Here is a 20,198-nt window from a genome sequence, read left to right as displayed (position 1 = left end):
GAGATGGGATGGAACTAAACAATGGCCGAAACGTAGACGATTGATGATAGTGATAAATTTTCTATTGTAATATTTGAATTTGCTGTACCAAGGTGTCACTGGTAAGTCTGGCTGTAATTCTGCATACCATTTTCCTTTATTTTCTGTGCTTATGTTCCCCCAGAACTCAAAGTCAAGTAGGGTTGCCAGATAGAAACTTATCAAATCCAAGATAATTCTAGGATAAATATCGGGTTGTGGCCATAGCAAAAGGAATACTGTTTTTCTTTATTTTGAAAGGATTTGTATTTGAAAAGGAAAATGCCATTTATTTTCAAATGCATACTTTTATTAGATAGGTATCTACGTATGTAATAGGTTAATGCACATAATTTTCAAACTGCATTGGATATTTTTTTTTTATTTGTCTTATGACGGTTATCCTGTCACTCTGTTTTGGCTTGACGTCGAGTTCTGGGACGCTCTGTACAATTAAATAAAAAAGAACAACGTAGATTTTTTTACCTACTCCGCTAAGTTTTGAGATTTATAACTGTATAATCTTGTTTATTTGCCTTTTCACTCGTGCATTACAAAACTACTATACACAATCAATATAAAAAATCATCAGTTTAAAAATTAATATTAACATTTTTATGAACCCTTATTCTGTCATTGTTCCTGTATTTTTTTGGACAGTAAATCTAAGACAAGTTATTATAGAATCGATTCTTGCGTAATCGATTATCATCCATCCCTATGTCATATCCAATAATTTGACAGTTTGACACTTATTTGGCATTTGTAAATTTGTATTAGAACCAAAATAAAAAATCATTTTTATAATTTTTTATACCATAGCATAGTCAACGCTATCACCACCATTCTTAAGGCAATATGGTTCGAATCACTACAGTGCTTTCACGTGTACCTGTAATTAAATTTCGCAAGGGAGGCGTTAGTCAATCAGCAGGTGGATCTACGGTTCATGCAACTGCACCATCAGCCTCTGCACCCGTAAGCAACTATATATATATATATATGTATATACTAGAGATCTGTATGTTAACAAATTATTCATTTAACATTAAAAAATTGTTAAATATATATATGTCAGCAATAAGTCAATGTTACAAATTATTAGAGACCGCATCTTTTATTGTGTGATGTAACATCAATAAAATGTATGATTATTCTTGATAATAGAACTTTTTGTTTTTCATAATAAATTCACCAGAAAAGTATTTGAGTGAATGTGATGTAGGAAATCTTCAAGTAATTTTTTTATTGAAACTGGTATTTAACAAAAAAAAAATTTTTTTAAGAATTTCCTGTTTTCGGTATTGCGAGTCAACAAAGTATTTTAAGTACCACTAGGTATATAACAAACAACGGCAATTACTTGAAAATAATAAACTAGTAATAAACATTTATCCTCACAAACTTTAGTTAATATTTTTACTGTATTTGTATATTCTGATTTTAATTGATAAGAATAGAAAACTCATCTTTGATTATTTGTTTCAGAGATCTCAATCACAACCTACTGCAGCAATGAGCACTGGCCCTATACTGGACATTGATCTCCCAGCCCGTTACAGAAGACAGCCTCTATCACAAGAAGAGATTGATCATATTAATGGCGGTGGAATCGTTTAGTCCCTCTACTTACCCTTTACTTGTAGATACAATTTATAACATATATTTTAGAATCATAGAAATAATGTATTTTATTTATTACATAATTAATGTTGTTAATTGTTATTTTATCTGTTTAAAAAATATTGTGTAAATTACAATGACTTTATTTATTACATAACTTACTTAATTTTAGTGTTTCCATAGTATTTATCAGTATTTCATGTAGCTACTGTAATCCCTTTTACCATTGCGACTACATATATCCATAATTACAATAGAGCCATAATTTTCATAGTTCTTTTATTTAAAAAAATATATATGAGGTACACCTGTTCCTCAGACTAGATAAAAACTTCAGGTTCCCAAAGCATAATTATAATTAATAAAATAATGATTAACATTTTTCAATTTTGTTGCAGAAAGCATAAATCACCTTTAACAGACTCAACTGAAAAAGCTTTTTGCTGTTATAAAAGTATAGTAGTAGTATTTTTTTTCTCTATCTACAAGGAAACTGTGGGGCAGTTTCCATGTAGATAGAGAAAAAAATACATAAAAATGGAATACTAATAAAATAGAATACTATTTTTATGAAAATATAAAATTTTACAATACATAAGTCTTATGGTTGTTTTGGTTCATAATCAACATATAGTATATATAGTATGTATATCAACGATAATATCAGTAACAATCTAAAAATAAATAACAATGAGTTCCTTTGTCCGGGTGGACCGCACTTATGCAGCCGTCCCATCTTAGTTGTCATCATTGTGCTAATTGAACTTTATTACACCAAACTTACATTTCCTTTTTACACATCTATTTGTGGTAAATTGAGCATTATATTACATTGGGCAGTCTGAGAAATGTCTGGAATAGAAAAAAATATATAAGTACAATCCTAGGTATTGTAATCCACAATCAGATGATGTCGACTATCACCATCTGAAATAAAATGATTTGCGTTGATTTCTACATCTGAAAAAAAATTATAGGATATTGAGAAAATCTTCAATTATTAAAATGAAATGTGTATTTATATGTTATTTAAAAATTTGTCGCAAGATTGTTGAATGTGGAAACAGAGGTTGCTGGGCTTGTCACCTCTGTGGATTATAGTGGAACGGTGCGCGCTAAGCTGCCTGCGCCAATGGTTTACGGTGGCGGGGCGTCAGTGGAGGATGCCATGATTATGAAATCAGATCAGCCAGCTCATCGTGAATAATTTACCATTAATTAACCATAGAGAATATGATGGTAAATTTAGTTACAATAAAAAAAATATAGATATCTTACTAATATTATAAACGCTAAAGTCTGTGACTATGGATACATAGATGTTTATTATTCTTACACGCAAAAACTACTGCACAGATTTTGAAGACTTTTCCGTAATATAGCTTATACATCAGAATATCAAAAAGGCTATAAATTTCATTCGGGTGATACCGCGGGTATAGCTAGTTATTTATTATATATAAAATAGAGGAACTGCATATAATCCAAATAAAAATACAAACGTAGTGATTGTAATTTTAAACGTAATTGTCTCTGAAAATATAATAAAATGCTATTGTTTATAACAGAGCTTGTTTTTCGAAATATTTTAATGTTCTTGCCCATAGCTTTACAGCATTTACAGCTTCACCGGGCGAAAAATAGAACTAGTACTGTAGAGAGCACTAAACCCACGGAAGACCTTTTATTGTAGCGAGTAGGAGATGTATGAGAAAGAAGGCATATTTTTTAACAGCAAACAGAATAATTTACGTATCTATCAAATCGCCTTCATGTAGCTACTTATTATGATATATTTTTATTATCACAGTCTCCGGTGCATAACTAAACAATTCAGATAAATGCGTACTTACCTTACAGAGATCCAAAAAGTGAAGCATTTTCACCCCCTACGGCTTTGAGGAATATACTTAGTGATGTTTCATCACTGTAGATATCTAATTAGTATTTAGCATTAATAAATCATATTATTTATCAAGATATGTTGAATGTGAAATAGTAGGTGGCTAAGTAAGTACTGTTATCAAAGGCCATTAGCACGACTACTGATAATGTTTTTATCTATTTACTTGTAACAAAATTGCAATGGTTCTATTCATTCATATTTATTAAAAAATAAATAAAAATCAACTTGTAATTATTTATTTTTTATTACTTACTGCAAATGCCATGCTGCAAATTAACTGCCTAATTTTTTTTATGTATACGTTGAATTTTATTTCATCCTTCTGCGCAATGGTACCTATACTTTGGCTGGGCTGCAGTGAAAGATTACGATGTAGTCAGCACAGTAAGCCCGTGCATTCGCCAGGAATTAAATACAACAGGTTCCAGTAGAAACTGCGTGAATATCTACTACACTACAGTCAGGAAACTATCTTGGTTAGGAGGAAAGCAGATTGTTTGTAACACGAACAAATGAACCTGTTTGCTACCATGTATCATATCACTTGACTTTCACACGGTTCTCTCTGGAAATCACCATAATAAGTTCATGGAGAATATGTCACGGTGGACTGACTTTTTTTTTAACGTGGGGAAAATCCCTCATGGAGACCCACCCGTCTCATTGGTTGGACGAACGGGTACTCCCCCCTCATCTTGGCTCCTGTTGTGTGGACGGCAGACTTGAACCCCTGAGACTGCCGCCCACACAGTCACGCCCGCTCCTCACGTGTCTCTACAAAAGTAAAGTCATAGCAGAAGCGGGCCACCAATGCGACGTTTAATGGCCGGGACGGGTCCCACTTAGGCCTATTGTCCCAGCCTGAGCCGCCCTTCGCTGGACTATCGGCTAACATGGTAGCAGTAACCCGAAGATATACCATCATCCAACAACATCCACAACCCGAAGGTATACTACCATACTATTAGGTTCGGTTCTGGTACCCTTGGGCGGGACCCAGAGCGTACCAGAACCGAACCATTACTCGGCCACCGTTCCCCGCGGACGTATCCAGGAGGATGAGGGACCTCCCAATGGCTGGAACGTACGAGGAGGTTGTCCAACATAACGTCCCTCGGTGGGCTAACTAACCTAACTTCATGTCATCTTATCATTGTCTACTGAGCCACGTTAACGTAAACTGTTAGATAGAGAGATAAAGATGATATGATGCGAATGATGGTCATTTAGCTCATAGTGGTGAAATTACCGGAAATGAACTAATATAGTATCGGGTGGAAGGGATTTTTATTAAAGTGGATGAAGAACACCATTGCTAGCAATGTAACATGGCACGTTGACCTCCACACGGTTCCCCCTGAAAACCATGTTTATGGTGAATTTGCCACGTTGGGCTAACTGACCGCATACTCATCTTAACATTCTCTACTAGTGCCCTTAAAAAACTACTATAGCATCCAAAATAAGAAACATGCACCCTAGTCTTCTGGAACGGCAAAACATCAGCCACGGCGACGGTTACCACTTATCTCAGATTAGCCGTCAGGTTGGTCCATAGCAATTATATAAAGAAAACAAAAGCATTTATTAAAATTTATTTCCAAATAAGTATTTTTATTTTTTATGCATAAATCGATACGGCTAAATAATCGATTGTAGTTTGCCATTCTTACTCTGTGGACTTTACTTTTAGTCTTTCCGATTTGCAGTGAACTTGGATAAAGAATCACTATGGATATGACAGCGAATAATAATACCGTGATAGACCGAGATCACAGCATACGAAAATATACAGGAATAAAAAGGACAACATATTTTTTTGCTGTCCTTGTCTGAGTTTCGTTGGGCACAACCGAAGTTGTGACCAACAAAAGTTTGTGCCTTGCGATTTTTCTTGATTATTGAGTTATTTTGAGCCAAAAACATTATAGAAAGTGTGTCGATATATGTGATTTATATAATATTTATCGAGAAACATGGTGATATGTTATATCTTGGGCTGTAAAAGCCGTAGTGAGCGAAAATGTGAAAACATAACCTTTCATACGTAAGTACGACTTTTTATGGAATAATATGTTCTGATTTACAAAAATATCAATAAGGTTATCTTAATGGCTTATTAATACGTGAGGAATCGTGTCTGAATTAGTGAAATAAAGTGTTTAAAATATATTTTGTATTTACTGCGATGGTACTATTATACGACCAAATTCAGATGCTAAACATTTTAGTGGCTGCCTTTTAGTGGCTGCCTAAGTCTTTCATTACTTTTAATTTTTATAGGGTTATACGATTTTTAGGGTTACCAGTTAATAATGGGGAAATTACCCAAATGTTACGTATTTATTTTATTTATCATAAAATACGCTAAGGATAAATGTCTTTTTTTATTTTTCTTCTGATGATCTGAGTATGTGCATTTAATAGAGTTAATTATTTTAGATTTCCAAAAGATTCTACGATCCGGCAAATATGGATACGTGCAACAAGACGAGATAACTGGATTCCAAGTAAATATGCAAGAATATGCTCCAAACACTTTGAACGAAATTGTTTTAGGAAAACTTCTCGCAACGTTTATTTGAAAGCGTACTCGGTTCCGACGCTACATATTACTGCTAAGAAGGTAAAATATTATGATACTTGCTAATATTTAAAAACGTGTTATTGTGTACATATCATCAGTGAAAAATGGGGACAAAATATAGTAGTAGCCTTGCTAAAAATTGAGAATCTTAGCCATGATTTTGTACTATAACAGTTCATGGTTATGTTGAAAAAAGTGTTCTGAAATTGTCTACATAGTTCCTTAATTTTTACCACTTTAAAAAACAAGTACAAGTCCTTTTTGCTTTGGGATGGCCCAAAGCAAAAAGGACTTGTACTTGTTTTTCAAAGTCCTATTAGAAGTTAAGACAGCCTGAAATGTCCAGAATCTAAATATGGTTCTGGTGTTTTAAAGTGTAATATATTTTTGTTATTTATAGTGAATGTTAATTATAATTAATAAATATTATCATTTTATTTCAGAGTCATGATGTTATAGAAATTCCAACCACATCGTCTGCTGCGATGGAAATTGACAGAAATCTTGTAAGTAGCTGGATTTATAAGTATTTGTATATTATACGTGTATTTTCTGTTATTTTAATTATAATTAACAATAATTTCAATATTAACCATTTCAGGTCGATACCGTGACACCGAGAAAAAAGAAACTTATAAGGAAATTAGAGTGCCAAACAGTGTTAGCCGAATCGCGAAAAAAGAAGCTGGCTATACTGAGATCAAAAAATAGTCGCCTCTTGAAACAAAACGCCGAGCGCCGAAACGGTTGATTAATCAAGATACTGCGGACTTATTAACTACTGTCCATCCAGATGGAAACATTTTAAAAGTGAAGAAAAGTAAATTTTCACCTGAAGCCTGAAAATTTTGCATTAACATTGCATTTCATAAGTCCGTGTGCATACAATATTGTGAGGAGTTCTTTTGATACTTGCCTTCCGCTTACACGCACACTTGCACGTTGGTATCAATCAGTAGAAGGCGAATCTGGATTTTCTTCAGAATCTTTTACTGCACTTAGACTTTTAGTTAAAATTTCATCAAAGAAATTTATATGTGCATTGTGTTTTGACGAGATGGCCATTCGAAAGTCAGCTGAATGGGACGGCAAAAATTTTGTTGGGTTTGTCAACTGCGGTAACCAACTTAATAACGATTCTCTACCTGTCGCAAAAGAAGCTTTAGTTTTTATGTTGACCTGCCTAAACGGCAGTTGGAAACTTCCCGTCGGCTACTTTTTGATAGATGGGGTAACTGCCGAACAAAAAGCATCTTTACTTAAAACATGTATCAATTTAATAACTGAATGTGGTGTGGATGTTGCATCAGTTACTTTTGACGGATGTCCTGCAAATTATTCTATGGCTAAGTTATTGGGATGTCAATTAACAGGAGATGTGATTAATCCCATATTTATACACAAAAATAAAAAGATGGTAATATTCCCGGATCCATCTCATATGTTAAAATTAGTACGAAATACACTAGGTGACAAAGAATGTCTTACAAATGCGGAAGGTGAAACTGTTTCTTGGCGTTACTTAAAACTATTGCATGAACTTCAATAAGACGAGGGTTTTCATTTAGGAAATAAATTAAGAGGTGCCCATATTCTTTATAGGAAACAGATAATGAAAGTCAAATTAGCAGCGCAACTCTTCAGTGAATCAGTGGCCGATGCACTACAATTTAGCCACGAAAGTATCGGACTTCAACAATTTGATAATTGTGAGGCAACTGTAGATTTTATTAGGAAATTCAACACACTATTCGACATTTTGAACACGCGTAATTTGAACAGTTATGGTTTTAAAAAACCTCTCAAAATTAGTAATTATGAAACTATTAAACAATTCCTAGAAGAAATGTTTGACTATATAAAATTACTAAAAATTAACAACAGAAATATCTTAGATACGGAGAGGAAAACAGGATTTTTAGGTTTTTTACTATGTATTAAAAGTGTTTTATTTCTTTATGAGGAATTTGTAGTCTTAAATAAATTGGAATTCTTAACAACTTATAAACTAAGTCAAGACCACTTAGAAATTTTTTTTAGTGCTATTAGGGCAAAAGGTGATTTTAATAATAATCCAACCGCTAGGCAATTTAAAGCTGCTTATAAACGCATGCTAGTTCATGGCGAGCTAAAACACCTGACTTCAGGTAATTGTTTGCCTTTGAGCGATATAAATATTTTAACGTACAGTAAGCCGGAGATCGCAATTAATAATACGACAGATCGTAATCGATTAGTAGAAAATGATACAGATCTTCTACCGTCATTAGAATCTGAGGTAGTTTTATTACAAGACCATGATTATCTGGCAAACCCAACAAGACTTACCGAATTCGCAGGACATGTAATTGTATACATTGCAGGTTTCGTCGTCAAAGCACTACAAAATCAAATTAAGTGCGAACAGTGCCTAAATGCATTGATTAGTAATGAAAAATTAGTTCATTCTTTACAGTATAAAAAAGACAAAGGTGGGTTGCATTATCCTTCTGAAGCTGTTGTTAAATTATGTAAAATAGCTGAAGAAATTTATAGAAAAAATAAAGTACATAAACTGAAAGACCCCTTACATTACCTCATACAGGAATGTTTAAAAAAAAGCCTTGGCCTAAATTTATTCTCCGAAGATCATGAATTTGCAGATCGGTCAATTTTAGACAGCCATTATCCGCTTTTGATTAAAGCTATATGTAAAAAATATCTAAATGTACGTATTCATTATGCGACTAAATCGGTATGTAATAAAGGCGAAAACATTCGCAATTTTTACAACAAATTAATATTGTTTAAAGGTCAATAGGAATTCACAAGTGTTTTTTTTAGTCAAACTGTTAAAACAATAAAGATATTATGTTTTATAGTCTCTCTTTATTTGACGAATGAAGCCCTTGACTTTTGGAAAACCTATACCTATATATAGATGACGTACTATGAAAATACTTCTCATATCTCCAGGGTGGATGATATATATACATATAGACAAGTACAGTAAAATAATATATGTATATATAAATGCAAATATATAAACATACTGATATACCCGTATAAAATACATATATAATTACATAAATAAACAAAAATTAAAGCATCAATAAGCTTTAATTTTTGTTTATTTATGTAATTAAAAATGTAAAAAAGTACATACAAAAAAATATAATAAATTATAATAATATTATATATTTGTGGGTAAATTAATTAAGTTCATATCATCCGGCAACACCATGCGTAAGATGTACTCTATATCCATCCTTATCGGGTGTACGCGCACGTAGGCAGTGAAGGTATTGCAGAGTAGATTGACAATAGATTTGTATCTAGGCTGTATGGTCTCGTACCTTTGCCTATCCACTTGTGGATAAAATATACCACTACTACTAGATTTGTATCTGTGACTGTGATTGTATTAATTTCATTTTAAGCATTTTAGCGAATTGATTAAATTATCTTTTAAAACCTTGATCTTTTAATATTTATATTATATATAATGGGTAAAGACGAAAGTTCTAAAAAACGCCGTAAATTAAATAACAGTAATTCAAGTGAACCAATTAGACAAACGCCAGTAGATGTGTATAAGGTAAGCAAGTGTAATATTAATCTCCCTCCGGTATTTTCACTGGAACTATTAACTTAACCTCTATATTATAAATTGCTTCGTAGATATAACAGCCTGTTACATCTACTATTACTAACAGGTTTAAGATATAATTTTATGTTTAGGTTATATATTATACAGCCTTAAATCTTTTTCATACCTTAGTTTTTAACAAGCATTCATCTCGCATGCAGGATGTTTTTATAATGAAAGTTATATGCAAAAAACCCAAACTAACATTAAATGTTGGTGTCAGTTGGTCTATGTTTGTTTTTCTTTTCATGGCTAAATAGCTGAATGGATTTATTTAGAATAAAGTAAACAAAGTAATGTGTAACATTTTACGTTTTTATTTTTTTTCTTAATTTAAGAATAATTTTGTATGAATGTATATACAATAGTTTATTAATTATGTACAAATATATATATAATTAAAGTATGTAGTTTAATATAATAGTACAGCGTAAACAGTAAACAAAAAATGATGTTTGCATTTTTATATTTATATATATATTAATTAATTGTTTATCACCATGACCCCTGTTTTATGAACGAATATTAGTTTTAACATCTTATTTGCAATTTGTGTTACAAAGCGTGTGGTGGAATTTGAAGAAACAGAAGCACAAATTCGACCAGCTGACAAGGATGCTGTTTTGTTTAAAAAGATATGTCAAGATATCCGTGACCTGTTTTCTGACATAGTGGCCCTAAAAGCGAAGAATACCGAAGAGGTAATAAATTAAATAACTTAATTACTGTGGACATCTCACAACCAATTAGTCTTATACTCAGTGACCCTATGACTGACTGTTTCACTGGTCACTGCAGATTAAATAATGCATGGCAAACTGAGGCCTGGGGTCAACAAAATTCTTTAGATTTTGCCGATCTGAAGAGGAAATGCCACTACTCATCCTATATGGTGTAGCCCGCCTTCCTTTGGAAAGTATACACTCTATTCTGAGGAGATAAAAACCAGTGCTCCTAAGAATATCCTTCAATTCTTGACTCTGATGTGTCTAGGTAGCAAACTAGATGGCCTATGTAGATTGCAGTGCTAACGATCATCTGACAGTACCCCAAACCTCTAAATAAAAAATAAATAGTGACCCTTCTACTCCATCTACAATTTCAGGTAAATTAACTAGACAATGACAGAAATACATTCTTCTGTATATATCTATATTTATACATCATTATCATCATCATTGCCTTGCCTTTATCCCATTATTTGGCGTTGGCGCAGTATGTCATTCTCTTCCACTGCTCTCTATCGGTCGTCATATCTAAACATACTCTTCTTTTATTCATATCATCTTTTACACAATCCTCAATCTTTTCTTAGGGCGTCCCCTCCCTTTACATCCATTCACATTCATATTATACACTTTCCATAAGACATGGTCCTCATTCCTCCGCATAACATGCCCATACCAGGTCAATCTGTTACCTCGCAACTTTTCTATAACCGGCGCAACTTTCAAACTTCCTCGTATGTATATACACATTCCTTATTCTGTCATTCCTGGTAATACAAAATGACAGGTCTTATGATTGATTTATAAACTTTACCCTTTAGTTTCAAGGGCATTCGGGGGTCGTATATCGTTCCCGAGACCTGTCGCCATTTCATCCATCCCGCACTAATTCTGTGCCTTACATCGCGGTCTATGTCGGCATTGTTTTGAATAACTGAACCGAGGTACCGAAAATCGGAGCAGACCGGAAGCATTACACCGTTTAGACAGAACCGCCGAAATCGCAGAATAGGTATTCAGTTTTAGTTCTGCTGATCTTCAAGCCAACACTCTCCAGTTTTCTTGCCATCTATCTAGTCTACCCTGACCTCGATTCCATACTCACCAACAAGCAACAAGCACCTCGTCCTGAATGTCCGATATCAGAGCATCCATTACAATGAGGAAGAGGTAAGGGCTTAGAGCCGAACCCTAGTGTAAGCCTACCGCCACACTGAATTTGTCGGAGGCACCTACCGCCGATCGGACGTAACAAAATCAATTCGGTTTTATGCCTGGTCGAGGCACCACGGATGCCGTTTTTGCACTACGCCAGCTGTGCGAAAAATACCGGAGTGTAAATAAAAATTTGCACATGGTATTTGTCGATCTCGAAAAGGCAAACGACCGAATTCCCCGTCTAGTTTTGTGGTGGGCCCTAAAGAAGAAAGGTGTACTAGGGAAGTATGTAGATCTAATACGTGCCAGGATGTACATCCTGGCACGTATTAGATCTACACCATGTGCAAATTTTTATTATAACAATATATAATACATAAAACACATTTTGATACTTAAATATGAACACAAATGTTCCTACTACATCCATCCAACATGCAATCATCAGAAGATAAAACAGTGTGTTAAACAGATACATAATGATTGCCATCCATAATATTTAGGAAAATTTCATTATTAATAAAAATATAATTGTATGCTTTACAGAAAATTAATAATTTACCATCTATATTTTAGGCTAAAGATAAAATTAATGCAAAACGAATAGAAGCATCACTACATTTAGTAGCTTTGAAGAAGCTCAATAGGCTTGAGAAAGTACGTACAAGAGCAGGTCGTGATGCCCTTCACAAGGAGAAGCAGAGGGTAGACTCTACACATCTACTTCTACAGAATTTATTATATGAAGCGGATCATCTTAATAAAGAAGTCACAAAGTGCCTTCAGTTTAAATCAAAGGATGAAGAGATTGAGTTGGTTCCCATAGAAGATTTTTATGAAAATGCACCTACTGAAATATCTCGACAAGTAAGATAATCTACTTAAACCTACTAAACATAAATGTGAAAGTTTGTAGTTATGTTTATATATTTGTGTCTGAATTACACAGAATTGTCTAAATGATTTTGAATAGAATTTGTTGTGTTAATAAAGTGATAATAATAATTTTTATTACAGGAAGTAACTAAAACTGATGAGCATCAACTACAGCTAGCAAGATTAGAGTGGGAGTTACGTCAGCGTCGTGAATTGGCTGGTGCATGTAATGAACTTGTAGCATCTAAAGAGAGAGTGGCAGCTGCCATTGCTGCTACTCGTTCTCGACTTGAAGCTCTGGCACCACATCTTAAAGATGTGCTTAAGTCCACTAAACCACTTCAGGAATGCTTAGCTCTCAGATTAGATGAAAAACGAGATGAAGCCAGAGCTGCATCTCTCCTTCCACTGCCTTTATTTCTGCTTTATGCAAATGGAAGCGCATATTCTGATGCACTGGGTGCCAAAACTGTCACAGTTGGTAGGTATTCAATAAAATTATAATCTAATAATAATGTCACAGTCTGATATTTGGTTTCAATTATTTAAACACAAACTTAAGAATTGTCTATTGTTCAATAATTTTTACAGTATTAAAGAATATTTCTTACAAAAATAAATACTTTCTTATTTAATAATATTTAAGTTGCGACGTCATTTATTTGCAGGCAATTAAATTATGTCACAACTTATCTACTGACTGTACCAATATTTCGTAAATGAATAATTATAATTTCAATAAATATTCATGTCCTTATGTCTGTAACACAGACAATGCCATCTAACTGTTTAGTTTAGGTATGTATGTATATTGAAATCGAACCTACAACCTTTAGAAGACAGTGTGTGATACTACAATATCATTAAGGTTGTCTCTCTGATGATATATTTGTGAACTCAATGTAATTGCTAAATAGTTAAGAATTGTTTTCATATTTTTATCATATATTACTTATAATATTATTCTAATGGTTTAAGGTATATCTGGAGATGAAGATGACGCACGAAGGTTGGAACAACTTAGTATTGTAGATTCTGAGTTGGTTATATCAAATGATTCTGATTCAGACCAGGAAAATAATGACGACGAGCACAGAGATAAAAAGAAACGACATCACAGATCTTCTAAGATATCGAAAGAAGAAAAGGCGGAAGCTAAAAAGAAGGCAGTGCTTAGGAAACATCCACTCAGTATTCAGCTGTCAGTGAAAGTTGCAGATGGCACAGCATTAAATTTAGTGTTTTCCTATCTTCTACATTTAAAGTTTGTAGTTGTGAAATTTACTGTTACACTACCAAAACCTGTCACTGGAGTGTCAGCTGCTGATGTTCTAAGTGGTCACTGTATACTAAATGAGCTTTACCCAGCTGATACAGGGAATGATTCTCCTCATCCAGCTACCACATACTTGTTGAATAGTGCAGGAATAAAAGAAGATTTCAATTATTTTATTTCTGAAGTTGGTAGACCATACATCTGGGCTCAGAGAATGTGCGGCTTAGATTTTATGGCTGCTGTTTTAGATAAAAATAAATCTAACAAAGTTGTTCAGCCATGTCAGAGTCTAAGTGTAACTACAGTTGAAAACTTCATTTTGACGTTGAAGAAACGATTAAAATCAAGAGTAGAATTGATGAAGGAATTGCAGGATTTAGAATCGGGAAAAATCTTGTCTGTAAAAGGGAATATGCCCCTACGATTATCCGGATCTTTGACACAATGGCAATCAGTTGGATGGCCAGAATACAGTCAGTCCCCATCTACAGCTTTTCTAATATCTGAAGGAGTTGTCAATAATAATGATATGTTGTATCGTGCCATTATTACAAGGCAATCTGCTAAATTAGTAGCATTGGTAGCTCTTAGAAGTGACTACCCGAAAAAAGCTCCAATTTTTTCTCTCACACTTTATTGGAATGGTACTCATCATTCAGGTATAAATGATGACATTAGGGATATTGAAAGAGTGATAAATACACAATGGATTGCTGAAGACAATAAGCAGACTACTTTATCATTACAAATGACTAAACTATTGACATACCTTGACATTTTATTAGAAACGACAGGATCTTCAGAATTTCCACCAGATAAAGTAATGTTATTCCCATTTCGGGGTCGTAACAGAATGAAACCATATAAATTTTTAAAGCAAGGAACCGGTGTGTTTGTTCAATTCTAATATTTTTTTTAAGTACCTAATCATTTGTATTTCTTAGAGTAGTTAAAATGAATAATTTAAAAATCTGAAGTCTAACCTAATCACTTGATATTGTTTGGAAACACATTATTGTATGTATTACGAGAGTTTTGCGCTGGTAAAAAATGGTGTAAAAAAACGGAATAAATTTATAATACAACAGTCTTTATTTTATTTTCAGTAAAGCATTGAACATGTTTGAGGAAAAAACATAATAATATGATCACAATTGGCAATAGGTATACGAAATTTATAATTATGACTTGAAAAAAATACACAAAAATTCATACTAGATTCAAAAGAAATACTTATAATTTGTAACTTAACCTAAAAATGCCATAATGTTATTGGTCAATAATGAGATCTCTATAGCATTGTATCTATATCGAGATATATCATAGATTGCATTTACATAATACACTTATAGTCGGTAATAATAAAATGTTAATTTACTTATAAGACTTAATTGGAAACAATACTACTTTCACTACTCTAATTTTTTTTCATTTTTTATGATTAAGTCTCACATGGCTAAAAATGGGTGAAATATTACTGTAATTAGTTTATATAACGCCTCATGAAAAACTTGTACTACTGTTACAAACCTTACTAGAAGATACAACCATTTATTTAAAAATGATGCAAGAGAATAACTATACTAAATTTGTTTTCAATTTATAGAGGTTAATAACATTCTTTCAACACTAGAATGTTCTACACGATCATATACATATATGCTACAGGTTATATGAAGTCTAGTGCTCCACATAAAAAAATATAATCCACTATTGCAATCTCTGTTAATAATCATTCAATGATTTTTATATATCAATCACTTATCCGTCATTTTATACACTTTTTTTTATCATTTATTAGGTTATCCCTCACTGTGAGTCAGTTTTTGAGAACAAAATAAAATCACTTCTCATCTTGTTTGATGTGTGCTTATAACTATGACTTTTAACTTATTAGATTATGAGATCCCAGTTTCGAGTTTTACATCCATTATTTTACGTGGACCCTTTAGGCAGTTGAGTCGTTTCTGCACTGCATCTCGATCTAGAACAATCATAGAATAGACATAATATAAAAAATAAAAAGAAACTATGAATAACCAGTCTCCGAACAAAACTTGGGATATTTGATGACACTACTTTATTGTAAGCGATTTGCACTCCTCATCGTTTACATACACGAGTATGGATTTATATATATACTAGCTGTCCCGGCAAACGTTTTGCCTTAAAATAAAAAAAAAATATTTAGGGTTGGACTACCCCTAACATTTAGGGGGATGAAAAATAGATGTTGGCCGATTCTCAGACCTACTCAATACGCTCACAAAATTTCATGAGAATCGGTCAAGCCGTTTCGGAGGAGTATGGGAACGAAAACTGTGACACGAGAATTTTATATATAAGATTCTCGTGTCACAGTAGTACAGTAGTTTTATATATAAGATATATATTATTGTGATGGCGTGAAGTTTATGGTATTATGCATTAGAATAGTTTTATTGGAAACGAGAGGGATACTAACAGTTTGTGAGGGTGGTGCGGTGGTGCGGGTGCATGTGCCGCTGAACGAGCGAGTGCAGCAGGACCTGCGCCGACATGTAGCGCCGCTCGCACTCCTTCACGTCGCCGAACAACTCCTCCAGTGCCGCCTTCTGACACTGTCACCAATTAAAATGAAAATATTGAATACTTGCGCAAATTTAGAACTTGCGTGAATCGACCTTCATAGACAATTTACGCTACACATCATGGGTGTTCTACATCGCTACTTATTTTTCTAATGCAGTGAAAAACTGTTAACTGGCAAAGAAATATTTGTATAAAGAAAATGTTAGTTTTGAAATGTATAATGTATAGTATAAAATTCTGTTACATACCATACTTGCTAGATAACAACGTCAGTAGTTTATTACTTTAGTATAACATTGATCCTGTAGAATATATATCAATAATATACTGAAATTCTTACCTGCTCAATTGCATACTCGTAGAGAATTTTATCGCATACAGCGGGGATGATCCCAGAGTCATGTAGTCTCCTGGATTCGTTGACTATCCACTTGTACTTCCCGTTCATCAGTGACACAACTTGGGAAGGAAATAAAATATAGTTTAATACACATTCTTTACCTGTTGGTGTTACTTATCAACTCGGTGAATAGAACAAAGTCAAATGGAAATAATTACACTAATATTTTAGATTAGCTATATTCCTTGTGAAAATCTTGTGTCAAATTTAATTCCTATAAGTACAGTCAATCCATGTCTTGTTTAAAAAAAAAATATATAAACCTTGATATTACACAATTCCATTTAATACAGCAATAATGTAATCAAATTATGTAGTTTGAAGTAATTAATATATTAAAAAATTATTCAAGAATGGAAGCTGTCATATTGAATCAAAGACAAAAATTCAATACTCCTAGTATCGGAGCGGGTCTACTCAAAACTGAACGACTAGAAAGAAATACATGTTACTGAGACAAAGAGTTTGGCACTTTCGTCGCAGAGGGTAGAGGCATGGTTGGCATGGTTCACTTACCGTGGCGTACTTGTGGCGTGGACTGCAGCGTTCGCGAGCGGTAGTGCTGTGCCGCAAGTTGTAGTCCGGCTGCGAGTGCTTGCATCGCTTGCACCAGGAGACCCAGGCGAACGCTTTCGTTACAGCGCTCTGTAAATAGGACACTGTCATTAGTACAATCACGTGCACTTACATATTTGCACATACGTTAATTGCATTGTCAATTATTTGCGCGTATAGTGTGTAAGTTTTATTATCTATTATTTTGTACTAAATATTTCTCGTTTTTCTTATATTAATAAAAATATTTTTTGTGTCATTAGCTATATTAATGCTCATTATGTCTAAATTACAACGATTTTTAAATGTTTGTGAAGGAATATTGATTAAATACTTTTATATATTATTTTAATCATGTTTACCGTCAGAGACATCCATGAGAGCTGCAATGGGTGATCCGCAAGATACGGCGAGATCTGAGAGCAGCTCTGCTAACATCAGGACGAAATTGAGTTGAGAGAACACTTTACTGTGTTCCTCCTGAAATGGTTGCAAAAATAAAAATAATTAGTCCCGTATAGTAGAATATTAATAGTAGTAATATATAAAGAAGAAAGATTTCATAATTTGTATATTTGCTTGTAATGCATAAACTATACGAATACTTAATTGATTATACCATAAACCAATTGATCAATGCATATCTGGATTAGCAGCAAGTAAAATAGACTGTATTCCACGCGGTTAGCGCTTCGGATTAGTAACAGGTTGTCGTTCGTTGCGGTGTCGGCGTACGTACCGCGAGTATGGTCTCCTCCTGCAGGTTGGGTATGTAGAGGGGCGGGTCGGGCTGGTGCAGCCGCAGGCCGCGCACGAGTGCGTCGGGCAGGGCCGCACTTCGCTTGGGGGAGCTGCCGCCGCCCGGCGCCTCGCTGCTCGCCTTCAACGCCAGCGACACTGGCGGGGACGAACCTAACATATTATTTATATGTTCTACACTTACACAGAAATCAATACATTTAATACGAGCACAATTTATTATAGTTTCTTTCTTATATATTGCAAAATCAACTCAAACTTGATCCAAAACAGTATTATTTAATGAATATTAATATTATATCACGATACAAAAGATTGCGACAACTGTTTATTATTATTATTATATTAAAAATAGTAGGTAGTATGAAATTTTTGTTATAAAATAACTATTCAGTAATTCAGTGCAGAATGATTTTTAGACGGTAAAAATATAGTCGTACACATGATAATGATTATAGCAAAATATATGTTTGATTTCCTTTAATGCATACATTCATGTCAATTTCTATTTATTTTTTATAGAAAACAACCTTTAACATTAATTATAGATTTGTATAATCCCGTAAAAAAATAAATGAAATAGCCGATGGCGTCATGTGCATTGTCTAGGGGTATTATTATAATGTGCGTGTGCATACCGGATCTGCGCAGCGGGCTGGCGTTGGTGGGCGAGACCTGCCACAGCGAGGGCGGCGGCGAGCTGCCCGAGTTGCTGCTGCGGCGCCGCGTCGACCGCGGGGTGGTGCCCATCGTGAACGGCACCTGCACGCGTCCGATTACAATACTAGCTTAGACCGCCGTCTAATTCAGTCTACTAGCCGTGTCCGCGGTTTCACCCGCGTTATATTAATAGCCTATGTTATTCTGATGTATAAGCTACAGTAAAATTTCATTAAAATTCGTTCGGTAGTTTTTGCGTGATGAGTAACAAACATCTATCTATCCTCACAACTTTCGCGTTTATAATATTATTAAGAATTAAAATTTGTATATTTATATATAATAATTCTGATGTCTAAGCCGTATTATTGTAAAATTTCATTAAAATCCATTTAGTAGTTTTTGTGTGAAATAGTTTAAACATCCACCCATTCTACCACACTTACAAACTTCTACGTTAATAATAATAGTTATTGTTAATATAAATATAATAGTAAGTTTATATCATATTAGTAAGATAATAGTTAAAAATAAGTTTAAAAAAAGCATATCATCGAATTGTACATTTTAAACTAATTACGGCTCTTGATAATCTTTTATATTATTTTGAATATATTTCATCTATACATAAACAATATTGTTATAAAGTGTGTTTCTATGTATAAGTACTATGTATATCTATTAGTTATTCAGTATACAAGATCAACTAATTGAAAATCAAGTGTTTCTTTTGGAAACTAAAATATAGAGTGAGAGACACACAAATATTGTCAAATGAATTTAACAAGTGTGGTGGTATATTGTGTGGTGGTATATTCACCATACCTATATGTCTCAATATACATGTATGAATATACCACCATATAGGTTCGCCCCTTGCTACGTTGGATTCCAATATAATCAGCGAAACGTGAGAATATCAAGTGTTGCGTTTACTATGTCAAGTTGACAATACGTTTGACTACGCCATATAGGATAATAGTCGTGAAGTTACATTTATATATTTCTTATTTATAAACAACGGTCAAGTGCTGGTTACTCACAGTGGGTGGTGACAGCGAGCCGATGTTGGTTGCATTTCGACTATTCGATCGGAGCACATCGATAGGCTGTGATCGCGGAATATTATTATTAGATGTCAGGTCAAAGGGGTTCTGTAATTTACACAATAAACTTAATTATTATTAATAGTAATTATAATAGTTGTCCCTAATAACATGTATTTATTAAGTGTTAGAGGACATTTTAGGGCGTTTAGAGTTCCAATTTGTATCAATTAATAATTTTTACATAACTGTTACTTAACGGATTTTAATAAAGTTTATAACAATAGATAGAGTGAATCAAGAGGATTATAAGTATAATATATGTATACTCCCGTGCAAAGCCTGGGCGGGTAACTAGTGCAGAATATTATAGCACATGTGTATAATTATAACAGATTATTTTATTA

At 33.6% G+C, this 20,198-nt stretch overlaps 4 protein-coding genes across 4 annotated transcripts in view; 3 read left to right on the top strand and 1 right to left on the bottom strand.

Moving 5' to 3' along the window:
• The first annotated feature begins 511 nt into the window (after window positions 1-511).
• On the top strand, window positions 512-2,179 carry LOC131846780 (alpha-ketoglutarate dehydrogenase component 4). Its single transcript, XM_059196177.1, has 2 exons — window positions 512-996; window positions 1,507-2,179. Exons 1-2 carry the CDS (start codon window positions 877-879, stop codon window positions 1,636-1,638), a joined length of 252 nt encoding a protein of 83 aa, XP_059052160.1. The 5' UTR covers window positions 512-876; the 3' UTR covers window positions 1,639-2,179.
• A 3,084-nt stretch (window positions 2,180-5,263) lies between these two features.
• Window positions 5,264-6,885, top strand: LOC131846835 (THAP domain-containing protein 2-like). The gene is made up of 4 exons (XM_059196254.1): window positions 5,264-5,594; window positions 5,990-6,173; window positions 6,578-6,640; window positions 6,736-6,885. Exons 1-4 carry the CDS (start codon window positions 5,524-5,526, stop codon window positions 6,883-6,885), a joined length of 468 nt encoding a protein of 155 aa, XP_059052237.1. The 5' UTR covers window positions 5,264-5,523.
• A 2,655-nt stretch (window positions 6,886-9,540) lies between these two features.
• Window positions 9,541-14,769, top strand: LOC131846758 (THO complex subunit 5 homolog). The gene is made up of 5 exons (XM_059196148.1): window positions 9,541-9,711; window positions 10,326-10,463; window positions 12,225-12,515; window positions 12,666-13,005; window positions 13,503-14,769. Exons 1-5 carry the CDS (start codon window positions 9,619-9,621, stop codon window positions 14,705-14,707), a joined length of 2,067 nt encoding a protein of 688 aa, XP_059052131.1. The 5' UTR covers window positions 9,541-9,618; the 3' UTR covers window positions 14,708-14,769.
• Window positions 14,770-14,873: 104 nt separating this feature from the next.
• The window catches only part of LOC131846692 (serine/threonine-protein kinase unc-51), a 39,177-nt gene continuing 33,852 nt past the window's right edge, over window positions 14,874-20,198 (bottom strand). The window contains exons 10-17 of the mRNA XM_059196055.1: window positions 19,789-19,899; window positions 18,724-18,847; window positions 18,066-18,238; window positions 17,689-17,806; window positions 17,288-17,416; window positions 16,712-16,830; window positions 16,265-16,400; window positions 14,874-15,784 (exon numbers count right to left, since the gene is read on the bottom strand). Of these exons, the coding sequence (XP_059052038.1) occupies window positions 15,699-15,784; window positions 16,265-16,400; window positions 16,712-16,830; window positions 17,288-17,416; window positions 17,689-17,806; window positions 18,066-18,238; window positions 18,724-18,847; window positions 19,789-19,899 (996 nt within the window). The 3' untranslated portion in view covers window positions 14,874-15,698. The remainder of the gene's footprint in view (window positions 15,785-16,264; window positions 16,401-16,711; window positions 16,831-17,287; window positions 17,417-17,688; window positions 17,807-18,065; window positions 18,239-18,723; window positions 18,848-19,788; window positions 19,900-20,198) is intronic.

The sequence above is a fragment of the Achroia grisella genome, unplaced genomic scaffold (genome assembly GCF_030625045.1).
Source record: "Achroia grisella isolate CSIRO2021 unplaced genomic scaffold, CSIRO_AGI_Agris_v1 utg512, whole genome shotgun sequence".
In the NCBI taxonomy this organism is placed as follows: Eukaryota; Metazoa; Arthropoda; class Insecta; order Lepidoptera; family Pyralidae; genus Achroia; species Achroia grisella.
The sequence above is the reverse complement of the archived record's forward strand: the minus strand, read 5'-3'. Positions and strand labels throughout refer to the sequence as shown.